The sequence below is a fragment of the Euleptes europaea genome, chromosome 10, assembly GCF_029931775.1.
Source record: "Euleptes europaea isolate rEulEur1 chromosome 10, rEulEur1.hap1, whole genome shotgun sequence".
Taxonomy (NCBI): Eukaryota; Metazoa; Chordata; class Lepidosauria; order Squamata; family Sphaerodactylidae; genus Euleptes; species Euleptes europaea.
In genome coordinates, this window is record NC_079321.1 from 49,559,676 (window position 1) to 49,578,252 (window position 18,577).

General features: G+C 43.6%; 2 protein-coding genes across 3 annotated transcripts in view; both read right to left on the reverse strand.

Moving 5' to 3' along the window:
- The window catches only part of HMGN3 (high mobility group nucleosomal binding domain 3), a 150,594-nt gene that overhangs the window by 59,111 nt on the left and 72,906 nt on the right, over positions 1 to 18,577 (reverse strand). The gene's annotated exons all lie outside the window — the stretch shown is intronic.
- The window catches only part of PHIP (pleckstrin homology domain interacting protein), a 97,404-nt gene that overhangs the window by 54,049 nt on the left and 24,778 nt on the right, over positions 1 to 18,577 (reverse strand). For both annotated transcript variants that reach the window (XM_056856872.1, XM_056856871.1), the window contains exons 7-10: positions 11,354 to 11,514; positions 2,516 to 2,737; positions 1,617 to 1,717; positions 855 to 925 (exon numbers count right to left, since the gene is read on the reverse strand). In XM_056856872.1, coding sequence (XP_056712850.1) covers positions 855 to 925; positions 1,617 to 1,717; positions 2,516 to 2,737; positions 11,354 to 11,514 — 555 coding nt within the window. The remainder of the gene's footprint in view (positions 1 to 854; positions 926 to 1,616; positions 1,718 to 2,515; positions 2,738 to 11,353; positions 11,515 to 18,577) is intronic.

Consider the following 18,577-nt stretch of genomic DNA (forward strand, 5'->3'; position numbering starts at 1 on the left):
ACAGGTTTTGTTTGTCCCCTTTTTGCCGCCATTTTTTAAACTGGCTTTCCCGCAACCGTTATGAAGTACCCCGCGAATTTTTCTTAATTTTCCCTGGCGCTGGACCAATCGCCGTCCTTGTTTCGAGCACTGAGTGCGCATGCGCGGCAGGCTACCACCTCAGCCAATCACAATGCTCCTTCAAGCTGGTGCGTGCATGCTGCCGTGCATGCGTGGGAATTTGACAGCAGTCATTACTGCGATAGCGGAAGCGTGGCCCCATTTCTCTTCCAAAAAAATATGCTCTAAATCGGGGAGTGTGAGGGGAAAACATATGAATTTTATCTAATACAGCAGCGGAAGGCGTTGTGGTGGGAACAGAAATTTTAAGTTGTGTTGGATGCTTGTGTACTGGACATGTTTAAATTGCGAGGTAAGTTGCTAGTGCGTTCACGGGCTAGGACAGAACAAAACCGGGAAGGGGGTGTGCAAATTTCTTATGCTAACAGGGAATTTATATAATGTGTGTGTGCATTTGCACATTAGGATATTTTCCCCAGAAGTAGCTCATATTGAAGGAAAAGTTAGCAACTCCTGGTTTAGACTTCCAATCAAAATAATGTGTTAGGCAGAGGTTTTTGTTTGTTTGTTTAGCATTCTATTATATTTGACATTGCTTTTTGTATTAAAATGTTCAGAAAAGCCCCCCCCCCAAAATTAAACCATGCAACTAATATATAAAATTTAACAAACACTACATCAATCTTTAAAACAGTAGTCTTTAAAATAATTGCGTACTTCCACTGAACGAATGTAATGAAAAAGTAATGAAAACAATTAGTAATATTCAAAGAGGCCACGGGAAGAGACTTTACCAGCACTAAAAGAAGAGCATATCATCTGGACTCCAGGCCTCGGACGCTCAGTAAACTTTGTTGGCCTTGGACTACAAGGTTAAAGAGGGGGAAAAATGCAGATGCATCAAAACAATCAAACTAGTCAATAGCTCAGCAATAAAATTATTAGACAAAGAAATGCTTGCCACATCAATTTATTCTACTCACACAAAAGACACTTTGGAATGGTAAGATTAAGAGTTTGAGTTTCTTTTCAGTTTGGAAAAAAACCCCAAATACAGCAATTTCTACAAACTACATATAGCCTGCATTCTCTAATAAAACTGGCTGAATACAAAGTTCTCTGGTATACAAAGAAGGTACCTTTATATGGAAACAGAGGAGAGAAGGGTGTCACCAATTTCAGTCAACCCAATTTGTTGAGAAAATATACATATATGGACACTAATTTAACAACTTAAAAAAGAGTTGAAATTTTAGAAATGAAAATCACTGATTTTATCCATCCTGAATATAATACCCAGTTAATCTATTTTACAGTAGACTGAGATTCAATGATTTGATATTATAAGATAAATTACACTGAACCTCTCCAGCATTACGATTCAAAGACTGTTCAAGTGTCGCCTGACCTATTGCTACTTTTTTGTACTACTCACAAGCCAACTATAGCAACCACAGAAAAAAGATCCCAAGGCCATCCCAAAAAGTTGCAATGCTTCTAAATGCCTTTGATTTTTCCATAGTGTTTACTTAAGAACATGCAAGAAAGAAACTAACTTTATTTTAAGGGTGCCAGCATCCCATAACCAAAAACATATTGTGCCATCCGCCCCAGTTGAAGACAGGTATCGCTTTGATCCACTGCACAGCGGGGAAAACTGCAAAACAGATAAAGCTATTTACATTTCTTTGAATCTTAGCAAGCAAGGGAAGCAAGTGATCCAAATTATTCAGTATAAATGGAAATGCTATCCTAATTATTGCTTTTATTAAAAGTCACTTAATCATACACAAAATATAAGAAGTGCCAGAAAGCTCTTCAGTGGAGGCACCAGTTTGTGTTTCCTCTCGGTTCCTTTCCTTCTTGTATACATATACACACACAAACTTCCCTATCCCCATGCAGCTACAATTATCCATCCTTTTTTCATACTAAGGTTAAAGCCCATATTACCTCAATCACAAGATGCAAAATAATCTTCATACATTGGTTCTTGTAGGTTATCCGGGCTGTGTAACCGTGATCTTGGTATTTTCTTTCCTGACGTTTCGCCAGCAGCTGTGGCAGGCATCTTCAGAGGAGTAACACTGAAGGACAGTGAGACACAGTGTCTCACTGTCCTTCAGTGTTACTCCTCTGAAGATGCCTGCCACAGCTGCTGGCGAAACGTCAGGAAAGAAAATACCAAGACCACGGTCACACAGCCCGGATAACCTACAAGAACGAATGAACTCTGACCGTGAAAGCCTTCGACAATAATCTTCATACAATACCTCATCTATCTAGAGGCAAGTTGCATTAGTCAAATACCACAGACCTCTATAGACTGTAAGAACACAAACCTTTTAGCATATAGATCTGCTTTTCTACTTTTCAAAACATCCATATTAATTTGTTTTCCACAGTCTTCTGCTATGCCTCCACTAGGCTATCCTCTAGAATGAAACAGACTTACTTGCAGTGAAGTTATGGATGCACTGTGGCCTTGCAATACAGCCAAAGGGGCGCATGTTCGGAGACACCACACTCTGATCATTTTGTCACAGCTCCCTGCAGCAATCATGGTATTCTCATAATTAACAGCCATATCAGATATTTCAGCCGCATGTCCTCTTAAAGTAGCAAGCAATCTTCCATCATCTGTTGCCCAAATTTTCACAAGACAATCATCGGAACCCTAAAAATAGATTAACCACCACAAACATTTTCTAATCAAAATTTCTGTAGCACGTAAGTTTGCTAGGCTATCATCCCCTCACAAAGTCTGATTCAGTTTGAATCTAAAAAGGACCTTGTGTGATCAGAAAACCCTTCTGCTTGCATGTGGAGTCACGTCTATGATTTCCACTGATTCACTGCCACCCCCACAACTGTAGCTCCTCACCATCACATTACACTATTCTGGAAAACTCCTTCCTTTTAATATGCAACCACAGGGAATGCAACTGGCAAAGGGTTGCACTGGTTAAGAGAAGGCAGGAAAGCCTCATTCTGCACAAACAATTCTCTTTCACCGACCCCACAGGTCTTGGTTTGTTTGACAAGTCCAAAAGTATCAACCCAAAATATATGGCTATTTCGACAAAAGTAGTTCTCTATATTAGACTTCAATTTTAGAAGTAATAAAAAAACTCCAAGTGGCTTACAATAGACACACATTAACTTCAGATTCAGATAACAATTACAAAAACAGTTACATTAACATGTTAATGAAGTGATGGCTATGGAAACTAATTCCATTACATGTCTGCATTTGTTCACTGGAACTATTTACTGCATTGTTTACATTAGTTTAAGATAGTGATTTTTAGTATTTACAGTGCTATCATTTACAGATTCTTAGTCTCTGAGTGCTGGCAGTCTGTTGAAAGCAGTACAAGGAGGAAAGCTTAATGGTTTAGTCAGACAGCTACTTTTAATTATCACTTTCACTGAAATCTCAGTATTACAACATTAAGCCTGACAACAGATTCGTCGCTTAATAAAGAATTATATAGAAGCAAGTTCAACAAAACCTTTTCTGTCAACCAACTAAGTCATGCAGTTAACTTGCAGTTAAAGGAATGAAGCACTGGACTCACAGTGAGGGTTTCCTTTCGTCAGTGGATTAGAAGGTATCCTCATATGGGTAGTGTCTGCTTTGTGCTCTGTGGTCAGGACACATGCAAAAAATTTTGCAAAAGCTTCCAAATACACTGAGGAGGCACTCAATTCCCCTCCCTCATTCATGTCTTGCCAAGCCTAAGCTACATTGTCAAAGTAAAAGCTATGGTGAATGGGAGGTCTGGATAGTGCTGCTCCAAATAGGATCCGATTTATATGACCCTGTCTGGAAAGAGGCTGTACTGCAATGGGTCAGAAAACCAATGAGAGGGTTACCACCTGGCACTGAAGAGTGCTGGGTCCGAAGCCTTTATTCAGATTGTCCTGGAGGAAGCAAAGGATCCCTGGTATGCCTGCTGCAAGCGTACTAGTTTTCTTTCTGTGGCACCACCCATGAAAAGCCTTTCCAAGTGGATCTGTATAGTCAGTGGGTAGAGAATCTCCTAGATATTAAAACTGCCATGGAGCCCACCTGGCTCAGAATGGAACAGAGGACCGTGTAGGAGAATGTTGTGGGCCACCAGAATGTTCAATGGCGGTTGTTGTGCCATCACTACCAAGTCAGAGAACCAGGATAGCCTTGGGCAGTGGGGTGTGATGAAGATGACCTCTGCTGCTTCTCTTCGTACTCTGTTGAGTGCCCTAACTATGAATGGTGTCGGGGGGGGGGGGGAGAAGTCCATTTGGCTAGAGGGCTGAAAGTGCATCTGCTCCCTCCTTCAATGACAATCAGGACAGGAATCTTAGTACCTTGCTGTTGACTGGGGACACAGAGAGGTTCACACAGGGGAGGGCCATCCTCCTAGCCACCACATGGAAGGCCTTCGGTCCAGGTCCAGACCACTGTGCCAGTCTGCCTTCAGGCTGTAGATGCCCAGAAGATGCTGAGCTAGAGAACAGGCAAGATAGGACTCTGTCCACTGAAAGCAAAGAGTTTCTCTCTTCCTTCTGGAGGGAGTGAGATCTCATACATCCCTGATGGTTGACATGAGCCTTTGTTGTCATGTTGTCGGTACAGATGAGGACATGACAATGTTCTACCATCTGCTGGAATGAGGGCAGTGTGAGTCAGATAGCTCTTAACTACAACCAATTAATGTTGTGTCTTTACTCTATAAAGCTTTGCTTCCCCCAGATGACTAGGCGCAGGCAATATGCTCCCCAGTCAAGGAGACTGGCATCTTTTGTGATTTTCACTCTGGGTACACTTCCCCTTAGATGGGAGTCCCAAAGACAGCATCAGAAGGAGCACCATACAGTGGATGGAACAGTGATGTCCCTGTGATAACATGGACTCCTTTAATGGGGCAGTAAAAGCCACTGAGTCAGAAGCGACTTGACGGCACTACACACACAAAAGCCACTGAAGGAGAGTGGAAATCAGGTCCATGGCAGTTTCTAAGCAGGGGATCATGAGAACCAGCACACACATCAGGGCCATCATGTAGGAAGGGAGTGATTGTTGCCCTGATTTTTCTGGGAAAAAGAGAATGCGTTGAGCCATGTCAATCCATGTCCCTATATGGACAATGGTCTGTGAAGGCCTGAGGGTGCTCTTCTGGTGGTTCATCAGGAACCTGTGTAAGCGGAGGGCCTGTAGGGTTGTTTGGATGTTCTAAAGGCCCTGTGATCTGGATGGTGACCAAATTAGCATGCCTTGTGTTCCCAGATGGGCTACTACTGCAACCATCAGCTTGGTGAATACTTGAATGGAAGAGCATCACGAGTATAGCCAAGAATATGGTGTAACAGTTGCTGGACTTAACCAAAAAGATCATGGAGGATGTTTCTACCCACCAGTAACATAGGTAGTTAACCTATATCTGGTGCATGCCTATATTTGAATCAGAGCTAACCAGAGTCATCCAGAACAAGAGGGTAGCTCGAATGAAAGCACCATGTATTGAAAGCACCCTGTATTGGAGATTGTAGCAAAGCAAAGGTACTGTTTGGAGCTGGGATATATGGGGACATGTAGGTAAGCCTCCTGGAGATCTTTGGAGGCTAAAAAGTTCCCACTATGTATCGGAAAATTTTCATGTGAAAGCTCCTCTCATGAGTCTGTTGAGGTCCATTAGGTACAGAATTGTCCTAAAATCACATTTTTCACATTTGTACTTGCTGAGGTCTCCTGGCTTTATGGAGTCGATGGGGTGAGAGGCACACACTCAGATAAGCTACAGGTGTCTCTGCACATATGCCACTGGTGTTTCTGTTCTAAGACTTTGGAGGTTGAAGCAGCCATGCTGTCAAGTTGAAGTGAATTGACTCCAGTTGCTGCCTTGATGTATTCCACGCGAGATAGCTTCTTCTTCTTCACCCCTGCTGCTAGCAAGGAAGAGGCAGGAGCTGATGCTGACTTCTTCAATGGTTTTGGTGTTTTCTTCTGTTTTTTTCTAAACAAAGTGAGAGCTATGGAAGTTTGTCCATCCACAGAAAGGGCAGGGCATGGATCAGGGAGAGGGGCTGAGTACCTGCTCAGGATAGTGGAAGCCTCTTCAAAAAAAAACCTGCTTATATCCTGTCCGTAGAGCAAGGAGACACATTCCATACAAGGATACATTCTTCCACTGATGGAGAAAATGCAATTAATTGGAAAAATAAAGAGGACGCATCTTCAGCTGCCAGACAAACAGAAGCAAAGTACCCCCAAAGATCAGGAGTCCAACAAACCATCACTCAAACTTAAAAACAATGTAAGGAGGATAGATGGAGGGCCCCGTGGCGCAGAGTGGTAAGCTGCAGTCCAAGCTCTGCTCACTACCTGAATTTGATCCCAACAGAAGTTGATTTCAGGTAGCCGACTCAAGGTTGCCTTAGCCTTTCATCCTTCCGAGGTTGGTAAAATGAGTACCCAGCTTGTTGGGGGTAAAGGGAAGATGACTGGGGAAGGCACTGGCAAACCACCCCTAAACAAAGTCTGCCTAGGAAACGTCAGGATGTGACGTCACCCCGTGGGTCAGGAATGACCTGGTACTTGCACAGGGGACCTTTACCTTTACTTTAAATGGAGGGGGCAAAGCATCTATATCACTGGTTCCCAACCAGGGGTCCGTGGACCCCCAGGGGTCCGCGAGAACTAAATTAAGGTCCGCGAAACAAACTTATAAACCCATAATAAATTAATATTTTCAATTAAAAGTTCTCTATTATAAATATATATATTCAAATATTATTCTAAGTTTAATGTTTAACTAACAGTTATGATTAAAGTTTATTTTCAAATTCTCTGAATTTTTATTTTGAACCTTGGGGTCCCTGCACCGAACAAAAAAGTCCTAGTGGTCCCTGATCAAAAAAAGGTTGGGAACCACTGATCTATATGCTCTGTGGTTATTTAGATGCAAGACAATTTATAATCTCAAATTGCTGATAATAATTTAGCAATTACTACACTTTCAGCTTTTCCAATTTATGCCTCATTCCTGTAAACAATGTAATTACCTTTTTTGTATGTTGACAAGATTTTTTTAAAAATGTAGGCCAAACTTCTAATGAATTGTTTAACAGAGTTTGATACCCAATTGATACCCAATTTCTGAAACAGTGTGTCTGCATTTATGATAAATACGTAGCCACCCTCCCAGTTTAATATGCATAACAGCCTGATAAACTTCAATATGGTCTCCACTCTAGCGATCTGGCACCAATATAAAAGATCTCAGTTTTATTATGTTGTCATTCTTACTGACATCAGTATTGCTTGAAGGGTAAAATAAAAGTATTCCTCAATATTGCTTGAAAATAAAAAATAAGAGCACAGCAGTAGTAGGCTCAGAGTTATAGAGTAGTCAATACCATATTGTATGCTTTAGGTGGATTTTCTGTAAGAGATGTTGGGGGGGGGGAGAGAAACAACCATGTAATCTGTCTTCACATTCCAGGCACAGAATGCAGTACTGCACATCCAATTCTACTTCGCACAAATATAAGCATGGAAACAGATTAAAAGCAAGTAACACATATGCAAAGCTGCTGAATTTGCACATTACATGGTTCAGATTCATATTTTCTTGATGCAAAGGTTGAATTATGTTGGTCACTGATGGGTTATTTTGGTTGTTTCTTTTTAAATAATACATATAGCCTATACTGCTTACCACAGTATTCATGTTACCTAATCAACTTAGATCTTTTATGAAAAGTCTAGATCAGGTCCAAGAATTCATGATGCCCTCAAGTTGGCGACTAGGAAAACCTGGCGTAGAGAGAAGTAAAAAAAATCAACTAACGCTGCTTACTCGTAACTGTTGTGCATCGAGTTGTCTTCTGTGCAGGCACACATGGGAACTGTGCATGTGCAGGCCAGCCACAGAAAACCTTTCTGTGGAAAGCTTCTAGAAGGGACAAATCCCCTCCCCCTCTGCCCATTTCCCACCTCAGCCAACGGCTCTTCCCCCCCCCCCGAAACAGTCACATGACAGAGGGCAGGGGGAGCAGCCATCCCTCAGTTCTCTCACTGCTGCCGTGGAGAAGCCTCAGGCAATGAGCTGAAGCAGCCCACTGTGGGGACAGGAGGGATGTGTGCCTGCCCAAAAGACCACTCGATGTACAACAGTTACAGATAAGCAATGCTGTTTTTCATTGTCGTGGCTTCTGTGCAGTCCTACATGGGAGAATGGCAAGCTAAGAGGCAGGAGTAAGGCTGCTGAAAGAATTTTACTGAAGTACTGGTTGCAGCACTGCTCCCCACACAGCTGCATCAGCTTGCATCAACAGAATAATGGCGGATAAATGTCATGGCTGATAACCATGTGGCTGCTCCGCATATGTCATATAAGTCTACTGGAGCAGTGAAGATGGCCGATGACACCTGGCCTGTCGTGTAATGAGTGTGAGGGCATACAGAGGGCAGTCTCATATGACATCTTGATGGCCTTCGTAATGCAGAGTGAAAGTGTTTGGGCAGACAGAGAAGCAAAGAACACAATCACTCACAACGCTGAAGACATGCAGAAGCAATCCACAAGTCCTCTCTCCACGGCAGCAAAGAGAGAACTGAGGGATGGCCACTCCCCCTGCCCTCTGTCATGTGACCATTTCGGTGGGAACAGTCATTGGCTGAGGCGGGAAATGGGCAGAGGGGGAAGGGAATCATCCCTTCTAGAAGCTTTCCACAGAGAAGTTCTCTGCAGCTGGCCTGCGCACGCGCAGTTCCCATGTAGGACTACAGAGAAGCCACAATGATGAAATATGGTTTTAGAGGCTGTTACTGCCAGTGCCTCTGAAAGTAACACTTGGCATCCCAAGACTACATCACCCAGTCCATTATTGCCATCACATTTATATACTCCAATTTACCCTCTGATCAGTCCCAATTAACCCTTCTATCCTTACTTAGAACAGATAGGTCCTGTGTCTCGATATATTGCTTCTCCTCCTACTTTCCAAATGTGACTGAAAATTATGCAACTGAGCACACTGTGAAATGCTGGCCCAAAATATTTTGGCTCCACATAATTCTCACTGCCTGCAGAGCTTGATCATATAGCAATTTGTTTTCTAAATCAGAAGAATGTACAATATAATTGTTTTTAACAATTCCTGAACATGACGACGAATGCACTACCAAAAGGAAGAGTGGTGATATGCTACCACAGCTTAACTTCCATTAAAGTGTCTCACATAATGATTAAGAGGGACCAAATATATGCAGAGACCACTGGATACCACAAGACAGCAGCATAAAGCTCAGTCAATCATTCTATACAATTCGGTTTTCTATATGGTGTCACACTTCCCCATTTTCCTACAAAAGAAAACCTTGAATGCATTCCTTGCAAGAAGTGGCATTAACTTTATCATTTTTTCCCCAGAGTGCAGCAAAGGAGTTTTTGCAATGTTTAGTCAATCTCTGGGTAGGAGCAAGGCATTGTTTTTCAAAACACTGGAAGCAGGAACTTAGAATGAGAAAACCACACCTACAAAAGAAGCAGAACAATACAGAACAGCATACAAACAACAAAGAAGACAAACCACAGGAAATCAAAATGGGTGGGATGAAATAACCTTATTCCCAAACTAGGGGGGAAAAAAGATCTACCAGGGAAATGTAAAAACTCCTCTTGATTTCAGCAGAAAAACACCCCCAAAGCAAAACTTAAACAAACTGAAGCCTCATGAAGAGTAAGTAAGAGCAACTTTATTGACAGTGACAGACTTGGTTCCGGCTTGCTTGCTGATGATGGTTTTTACTGTCATGTTGTCTGTGTTCACTGGAAAATTTTATTTTTGAATTTCCTGTGTAAATATCCTCCACAGCAACAAAACAGACTGGAACTCCAGACATTAAAGCCTTAGAAAGCTTTCTGATTGGATCCTACTTTTGTGAAATTATACTTTGTCGTACAAGAATTTACCACTCTTGTAGGGCAAAGAGGCTAACCTAGTTGTCAGGTTCTCAACTGAATGGAAGATCCAGGGGGTTACCGCACTTTGTATTCCCAGCGATGTATTAAGAGTTTGAAAATGTTATAAAAAACATCGCTTTAAAAGGGTTTTTGGATACTACGGCTTTGTATTCCCAGCGATGTATAAAAACATAGCTTTAAAAGGGTTTTTGGATACTACGGCTTATAAATGGTTGGAAAACGTCTTCACAGCTAAAGGGGCAAAACAAAGAGCGAACAGTATTTTTTATAACGTTTTCAAACTCTTAATACATCGCTGGGAATACAAGTGCGGAAACAGCCCCAGTCAGGCTCTTGACATGAGTTCAGGCCAAGTTCTGGCCACAAGTCAAGTCCTTGGTTCTCAGGGCTCTGAAGCTCCTCTGTATACTTTCGTTTGTACTGATTCTCACAGCTGTGGTGTGTTTTATCTTCACTCATGGGAACCGCTTATTTCGCTGTTGCCTAGCAATGTTTATCTTACTCTCCTGTACTAGCGTTTTTAAGCAAGTAACCTGTAAGGGGTCTCTATTGCTAACCTCCTCTGCCTGTGTGCAGTCAGTTCTTTTATTTGCCTTTTAGTTCCTAATAAAGTCTTACTGCTTCAGATCTAACTGTCTGGATGAGTTTGCTTGAGGGATACTAGGGGCAGAACCTTGAGACTGACACTAGTAACACAAAGGGAAGAAGGCGGCTTGGGTACCCTATCCCACTCTTATTTGAAAAGAACAAATATTATCTTTTAATACCATCAAAACTGATTCTAGGAAGCCAAAAAAGTTATCCCCAAGAAACAGTGCTGCAGCTAGGATGGTCCTCAATGGGGGATACTTCAATATAGGAGGGGGTTTAAAAGGGCATTCTAAATAAACATTTTTATCCCTGCTCTGACACTGAGGTAAAGATCATTAACGAGGATCACACCCTGGCAATCTAAAGTGTGCCCCTCCCACGTTTCCCAGAATTTATCTGTCAGTCTGAATACCAGTGGGTTGCTTCCTCGGTTCAAATTAGAGAAAATAGTTCTCATGGGTATTTCCAGAGAAGTAAAGTCTATCACAAAAGGTACAACATTCTTCTCAAAGACTCTTGAGATTAGCATCGCAAAGATGATCCATGGATCGCACTAACAAGAACATTAAGAGGAAGAGACTTAGGAAGCTGATTAGTATGAAATGTTTTAGGCTTTTAATCATGTCACTAATTGACAGTACTTAGCTCCTGCCATGAGCTATCTGCTCTTAGCCACAACGGTCAGTACAGTACAAGAACACAAAAGTATAAACATGAATTTCACTTACAGTGAATATCCTTCTGCCTGTTCGATCAAACGTTACACAATATACCGAAGACAAATGTCCCAGGATTCGCTTGTGCATTTTCATGTGTTGATAAACAGCAGTTGGAATCAGGTGTTCAAGTCTGTATTTTCCATTTAGTTTTCTTGAAAAGAGAGTTTCAGCTATTTTTTTAAAAAAAAGACAGAAGTGTTCACACTTTGTATATTACACTCACATGTATGTTCAGAAAGGAATATTAATTTTAAGCAGTTGTAATAGGGACCTAAGAAGCTGTTCCACTATGTGAGCATAGTTAAAACTCACACCTACAGGCAAAGTCATAAGAAAGTACCCCTCCCCTAATTGTCTCCTAGTTCAACCAAATTGTTTTATAGAAGTCTCCAAGCTCAAAGTAAAAGAGCACTGCAAGTATTTATGTGGGCAACACAAAGGCAGAAAACCCCGCCCACTAAGCGACTTTCAGTGCACAGAGCTAATGCTGGCAAACAGACAGCAACAATGCTTAAACATATCTGGCTAATGCACTTCATTTGAGGCAAAAGGTTACTTATTTATTTGCAAAACTTATATCCTTCCACCCAATCAGGGCCACAAAGGTGGCTAACAAGCATTACAAAATGCATCATAAAACCAAAAATTAAAACACATATACATAACAGAAACAGAAATTAAAACAAAGAATGAAGGAGTCGTCATTGAGGGAATACCAAATGAAAAACAGAGTTGCACTTACCTGTAACTGTTGCTCATCGAAGTCTTCTGTGCGGACACACAAGGGGACTGCACCTGCACACAGACCTGCTGCCAGAGAAAAACTTCTAGCTTAATATCTACAAAGGGGATGCCCTTCCCCTCAGAAGCGAGCAGGAAGACCTCCCACTGAAACGGTCACGTGCTCCGGAGGGGGGGCACTCCCTTTCCCTCAGTTCCTGGTCAACGCTGCAAGCTCAGCATAATTTCAACCTTTAGAACCCTTATAGCCTTCTCCTTTACTTTATCCTTCTTTCCTTTTCTTCTTTTTTTCAGTAAGAAAGCTCACAGTGGGGCAGGAGAGAGGGAATGTGTGTCTGCACAGAAGACTTCGATGAACAGTTACAGGTAAGTGCAACTCTGTTTTCATCTTTAGTCTTCGGTGCAGCCCCACATTGGGATTTTTGCAAGCTACATACTGAACTGACGGAGGATGGCAATCTTACTTGAAGTGTGTATGAAGAACCGCTTTACCGACATCTGCATCCTTTATCACTTGCAGGTCTAAAGCGTAGTGGTTCTCAAAGGTATCACCTGTGGACCATGTTGCCACTCTGCAGATATCTTCAAGGGGAACCTTGCGGTGAAAAGCTCCTGAATATCCTCATCAAAGTAACGAATGGGCCTTCACCTCTAGGGGACACCTTCTGCCTGAAGCCTTGTAGGAAGAGAGAATAGCAGACACCACCCACTGTGATACTGTCTGTGGGGAAGCAGCCTTACCCTTCTTACAGGCAGGGTAACAAATAACAAGATTTTTGTCTACCCTAAAAGGTTTCATTCTATTAATGCGGTAAAGGATGGCTCTCCTAGAATCATAGAGTTGGAAGGGACCACCAGCATCATCAAGTCCAACCCCCTGCACAACACAGGAAATTCACAACTTCCTCCCCCCCACACCTAGTGACCAAAAGATGGCCAAGATGCCCTCCCTCTCATCATCTGCCTAAGGTCACAGAATCAGCATTGCTGACAGATGGCCATCTAACCTCTTCTTAAAAACCTCCAGGGAAGGAGCGCTTACCACCTCCCGAGGAAGCCTGTTCCACTGAGGAACCGCTCTGTTAGAAAATTCTTCCTAATGTCTAGACGGAAACTCTTTTGATTTAATTTCAACCCGTTGGTTCTGGTCCGACCTTCTTGGGCAACAGAAAACAACTCGGCACCCTCCTAAATAGGACAGCCCCTCAAGTGCTTGAACATGGTTATCATATCCCCTCTCAGTCTTCTCCTCTTCAGGCTAAACATACCCAGCTCCTTCAACCTTTCCTCATAGGACTTGGTCTCCAGACCCCTCACCATCTTTGTTGCCCTCCTCTGGACACGTTCCAGCTTGTCTACATCTTTTTAAAATTGTGGTGCCCAAAACTGAACACAGTTCCTAATATCCTCTCAGGATCCAAAGAAGGCTGGGTAAAAAATACTGGCAAAGTAACCTCCTGAGCCAAATGGAGCAACAAAACAACCTTAGGGAGGAAAGATAAACTTGGATGGAGAACAACCCTTTCATTAAATATCTTGAGGAAGAAGGGATCCACTCTAATAGGTAATGGTCACCAATGTGACCTTCTGAGATAGACAAGCAATGGAGCAAGAACCTAAAGGCTCAAAGGGGGAACCCAACAGCTGGGTTAGAACCAACGACAGGGACCACTGAGGTATCAGCCTGGCCACAGGGGGAAACATATTAAGTAAACCCTTCAAAAAGGTTTGGAGGGAATGTGCAAAAGAGAAGAACCACTCAGTGTCATGGTAAGCTGAAATAGCTGTTGGATGGACCTTAACCAAAGACACAGTTACAGTGAGGGGAAAAAGTATTTGATCCCCTGCTGAATTTGCCCGTTTGCCCTCTGATGAAGAAATGACCAGTCCATAATTTTAATGGTAGGTTTATTGTAGCTGTGAGAGACAGAATAACAACAGGAAAAACCCCAGAAACCCAGAAGACAAAAGTCAGAGATTGATGTGCATTATAATGAGTGAAATAAGTATTTGATCCTTTATCAACCAGCCAGGTTAGGGTTAGGGTTCTGCTGTCGACAGAAGCAATCAATCCATCAGATTCCAAACTAGCCACCATGACCAAGACCAAAGAGCTGTCCAAGGATGTCAGGGACAAGATTGTAGACCTGCACAAGGCTCGACTGGGCTACAAGACTATTGCCAAGCAGCTTGGTGAGAAGGTGACAACCCTAACCCTAACCCTGTCAACCTCCCTCGGTCTGGGGCTCCATGCAAGATCTCATCTCGTGGAGTTGCAATGATCATGAGAACGGTGATAAAGCAGCCCAGAACTACACGGGGGGAACTTGTCAATGATCTCAGGGCAGCTGGGACCATCGTCACCATGAAAACAGTTGGTAACACACTACGCCATGAAGGACTGAGATCTTGCAGAGCCCGCAAGGTCCCCTTGCTCAAGAAAGCACATGTACAGGCCCGTCTGCAGTTTGCCAATGCACATCTGAATGACCCAGAGGAGAACTGGGTGAAAGTGTTGTGGTTAGAGGAGACCAAAATCGAGCTCTTTGGCATCAACTCAACTCGCCGTGTTTGGAGGAGGAATGCTACCTACGACCCCAAGAACACCACCCCACCATCCAACATGGAGGGGGACATATTATGCTTTGGGGGTGTTTTTCTGCTAAGGGGACAGGACACCTTCACCGCATCGAAGGGACGATGGACGGGATCATGTATCGTCAAATCTTGGGTGAGCACCTCCTTCCCTCAGCCAGGGCATTGAAAATGGGTCGAGGATGGGTATTCCAGCATGACAATGACCCAAAACACACGGCCAAGGCAACAAAGGAGTGGCTCAAGAAGAAGCACATTAAGGTCCTGGAGAGGCCTAGCCAGTCTCCAGACCTTAATCCCATCGAAAATCTGTGGAGGGAGCTGACGGTTCGAGTAGCTACACATCAGCCTCAAAATTTACTGACTTGGAGAGGATCTGCAAAGAGGAGTGGGACAAAATACCTCCTGAGATGTGTGCAAACCTGATGGCCACCTACAAGAAACGTCTGACCTCTGTAATTGCCAACAAGGGTTTTGCCACCAAGTACTAAGTCATCTTTTGCAAAGGGATCAAATACTTATTTCACTCATTATAATGCACATCAATCTCTGACTTTTGTCTTCTGGGTTTCTGGGGGTTTTCCTGTTGTTATTCTGTCTCACAGCTACAACAGACCTACCATTAAAATTATGGACTGGTCATTTCTTCGTCAGAGGGCAAACAGGCAAATTCAGCAGGGGATCAAATACTTTCCCCCCCTCACTGTAGGCCCTCCTGAAAGGGTAAATAGATAATCTAAAACTAGAGGGAGAGGGCAAGTAAAAGGAGAAACATCCTTAGAGGCCACCCACTGCTCGAACCTACACCATTTTTTACAGTAGAATTACCTAGTCGCAGGTTTTCTGATTTGTAAGAGGGCCTCATGTACCTGGTGGGATACGCCTAAGGCCACAGACATAGGCACCAGGCAGTTAAATGTAGTTGGCTGATGTCATGATGTAACAGGTCACCTCAGGTCAACAGGTCTGGCTTCGGTGGAAAATGTATTATTTCTGGGTTGGCTAAGGCTCGAAACTCCAAGACCCAGATCTGACAAGGCCAGAAAGGAGCCATCAAGATAAAATCTGTTTGATCCACCAATCTCTTCCCCACCACCCTGGGCAACAGGGGAAACAGGAGGGAAGTCCACTGAAGCTGAAAGCATCCCCCATGGGCAAGGGGCTGCTTCCGACTCGAGAGCAAAACTAGTGGGCCTTCCTGTTGGTTCTGGTAGTGAACAGATCCACCTGAGGGAAGCCCTACCTCCTGAATACAGGGTACAAGTACTTGTCCTGAATGGACTATTTGTGGAGCATCTGACTGGTTCTGATCAGCTGGTCTGCTAATGTGTTGTGTATGTCAGCTACATGGATGGCCCTTAGGAAAATCTGATAGCACGCAATTCCAGAACATTTATGTGTGAACTCAAATGTTCCGAGTCCCAGAGGCCCTGTACAGAAAAACCCTGACAGTGGGCTCCCCAACCTTGTAAAGAAGCATCTATAGTGACTTATGATGAGGGGTCCAATGTCCAAAAGGAAGGCCAGAGAGAAAGTTGGTATTTGACAATCACCATGAAAGGGAACTAACTAAGCAGAGGGGAATAGAGAAGTGGTAATGCTGTGAATGAACCCGGGGGTCAAAGTTTCTAATATCTGCATGTGGAGTTTAGCATGGTCTACCACAGCAGTAAAAGCCATGAGGCCCAGTAGGTGTTGAATGGCCTTGACCAATTGCCAGTGAGCTATGGCCCTATCTCATGGGAGAAAAGCCCTTCCTGCTAAGGAATCCAAAACTGAGCCTATGAACTGAACCATCTGAGCTGGTTGTAACTTGGACTTCTTCAAACTGACAGTAAGGCTAAGTTTTAAGCAGGTGATTATCACTAAGGTGACTTGGGAATCCAAAATCTCCTTAGACTGTGCAGTATTCAGCCAGTTGTCCAAACAAGGGAACATAGAACAACCTTGCGTTCTCAAATGAGCTACCACAACTGCCATGCACTGAGTGAAAACCCTAGCAACTGTGGCAAGACAGTATATTGGAAAGGGCAACACAGTATATTGGAAAAATCTTTGGCTTTGTTTGAACCTAAGAAACCTTCTATGGGCAGGATGGAGATGTGAAAGTACATATCTTTCAGGTCCAAAACAGCAAACCTGGAAGAAGCAAATCCATAACAGCAGGGAGAGAAACCATTCAGAACTTGGTAATGAATAGAAGTTTGCTTAAATAAGGTCAAGTATTGGTCTACGACTCCCATCCTTTTTGTCAACTCCAAACACCTACAAGTAAAAAAACCCAATGGGGGAACTCTGAGGTAACTTCTTGGACATCTCCCTTATGGAAAAGATTCTGAAGCTGAAAAGCTCAGGAAATGGGTTGTCCTGGGCCAAAACAGGGGAAGAACAGGGAGGGGCCTTCATCAACTCCAAGCAATAGTCCTCAAGTATAATGCTAAGCACCCAAGAATCAGAGCAAATTAAAAGCCCATTCAGAATAAAACCAGGCCAATCGATCTAAAAATGGGGTTGCACCCAGCGGTGCCACCGGAACTAGTCAGAAACGCTGGGCCTGCTGGTGGTGATCCTTGGAGGGGTGTGGGCTAGGAGTGGATCTAGGCCTTGTCACAGGTTTACGCTTGCCAGGTTGGTGTTGCTGGTACTGGTATGGAGGAGGATATGACTGCTGGCTACTTTGAAAGTGGGTGTAAAAGGGTGTAGCAAAAGCCTGCTGTCGATGGGGTAATCTCTCCCTGGTTGGTGGATTATAGGGCAGCACTCACAAAGACTTGGTGGTCTACCTGTCCTTTTTGATGTTGGTAAGGAACTCCATATTTGACAAAAACAGGGTGGAACCTTCAAAGGGGAGATCCTCAACCTGGGTTCATGTGTGACCTGGGCTGTATTCCAAAGCCCCAAATGCCTGCAGGGAGTGACTACAGAAGCCAACGCCCTGGCTGAAACCTCAGCAGCGTGTTTGCCTGTGCTGATTTCCTGCTTTGATAGCTGAACAGCTTCAGATTGAATAAGTTGGACTAGGGACATAGTCTCCTCTGGGAGGGAGTCTAGGTGAGGAGACAGCTTCTCTCAAAGGAAGAGCTGGTATCCTCCCATTATTGTTTTGTAGTTTGCAATTCTATAATTATCAACAGCAGAAGTATATATTTTTCTTCCCAAAGAATCTAATCTCCTGCTTTCTCGATCTGCTGGGGTAGAATGTTGCCCCATACACTGCCTGACTTGCATCTTTCCAGTGACAATGGAGGAAGGTGGGGGTGTATTGACAAAAACTCTGCTGAATCTTGCTTCACCCTGTTCAAGTTCTCTAACTTGCAAGTAGATGCAGGGGTACAGGCAGGGTTTTTTTCCAAATTGGCAAGGTCAGATCAGAGAGGCCCTCTAAGAAGAATGGGGAAGACCACATTGCCAGGAGAGTCTGAATAAAGTCTACTGAGAATTTTATCTTTTAGTTTGTTGTCTGAGGTTGAGACATCACTCTCCAAAGCTTGGACTATTTACAGCATCTACTCCCCATATAAACAGAGGTCTTCACTAGGGGAGACGGGACTGGGGTCACCCACGTGCTCATTTGGGGAGGTCTCGGAACAGCCCTCAGAGCTATATGTAGAGGCCTCAGATTCCTCCTAACCTTGTTCTGAGTCAAGGTAGCTAGGAACCTGGGTAAAGGGAGGTTTAGAAGTGGGGAATTTCGGAACTGAAGCAGGTCCCAGCCTTCTCCCCATGACATCAAGCTGCTTCATACAGCAAAACTTGATCCAGCCCTGAATCTGGTAAGGACTCAAGAACGGAGCAGGGGCAGAAGGTGCCTGCGCCCACATTGCAATGCCTGAATCTGCGATGTCTGAGGCTGGGTCAAAATCCTTAGTGGGCTGAGATTTGAGCTCCAGGTCTAGA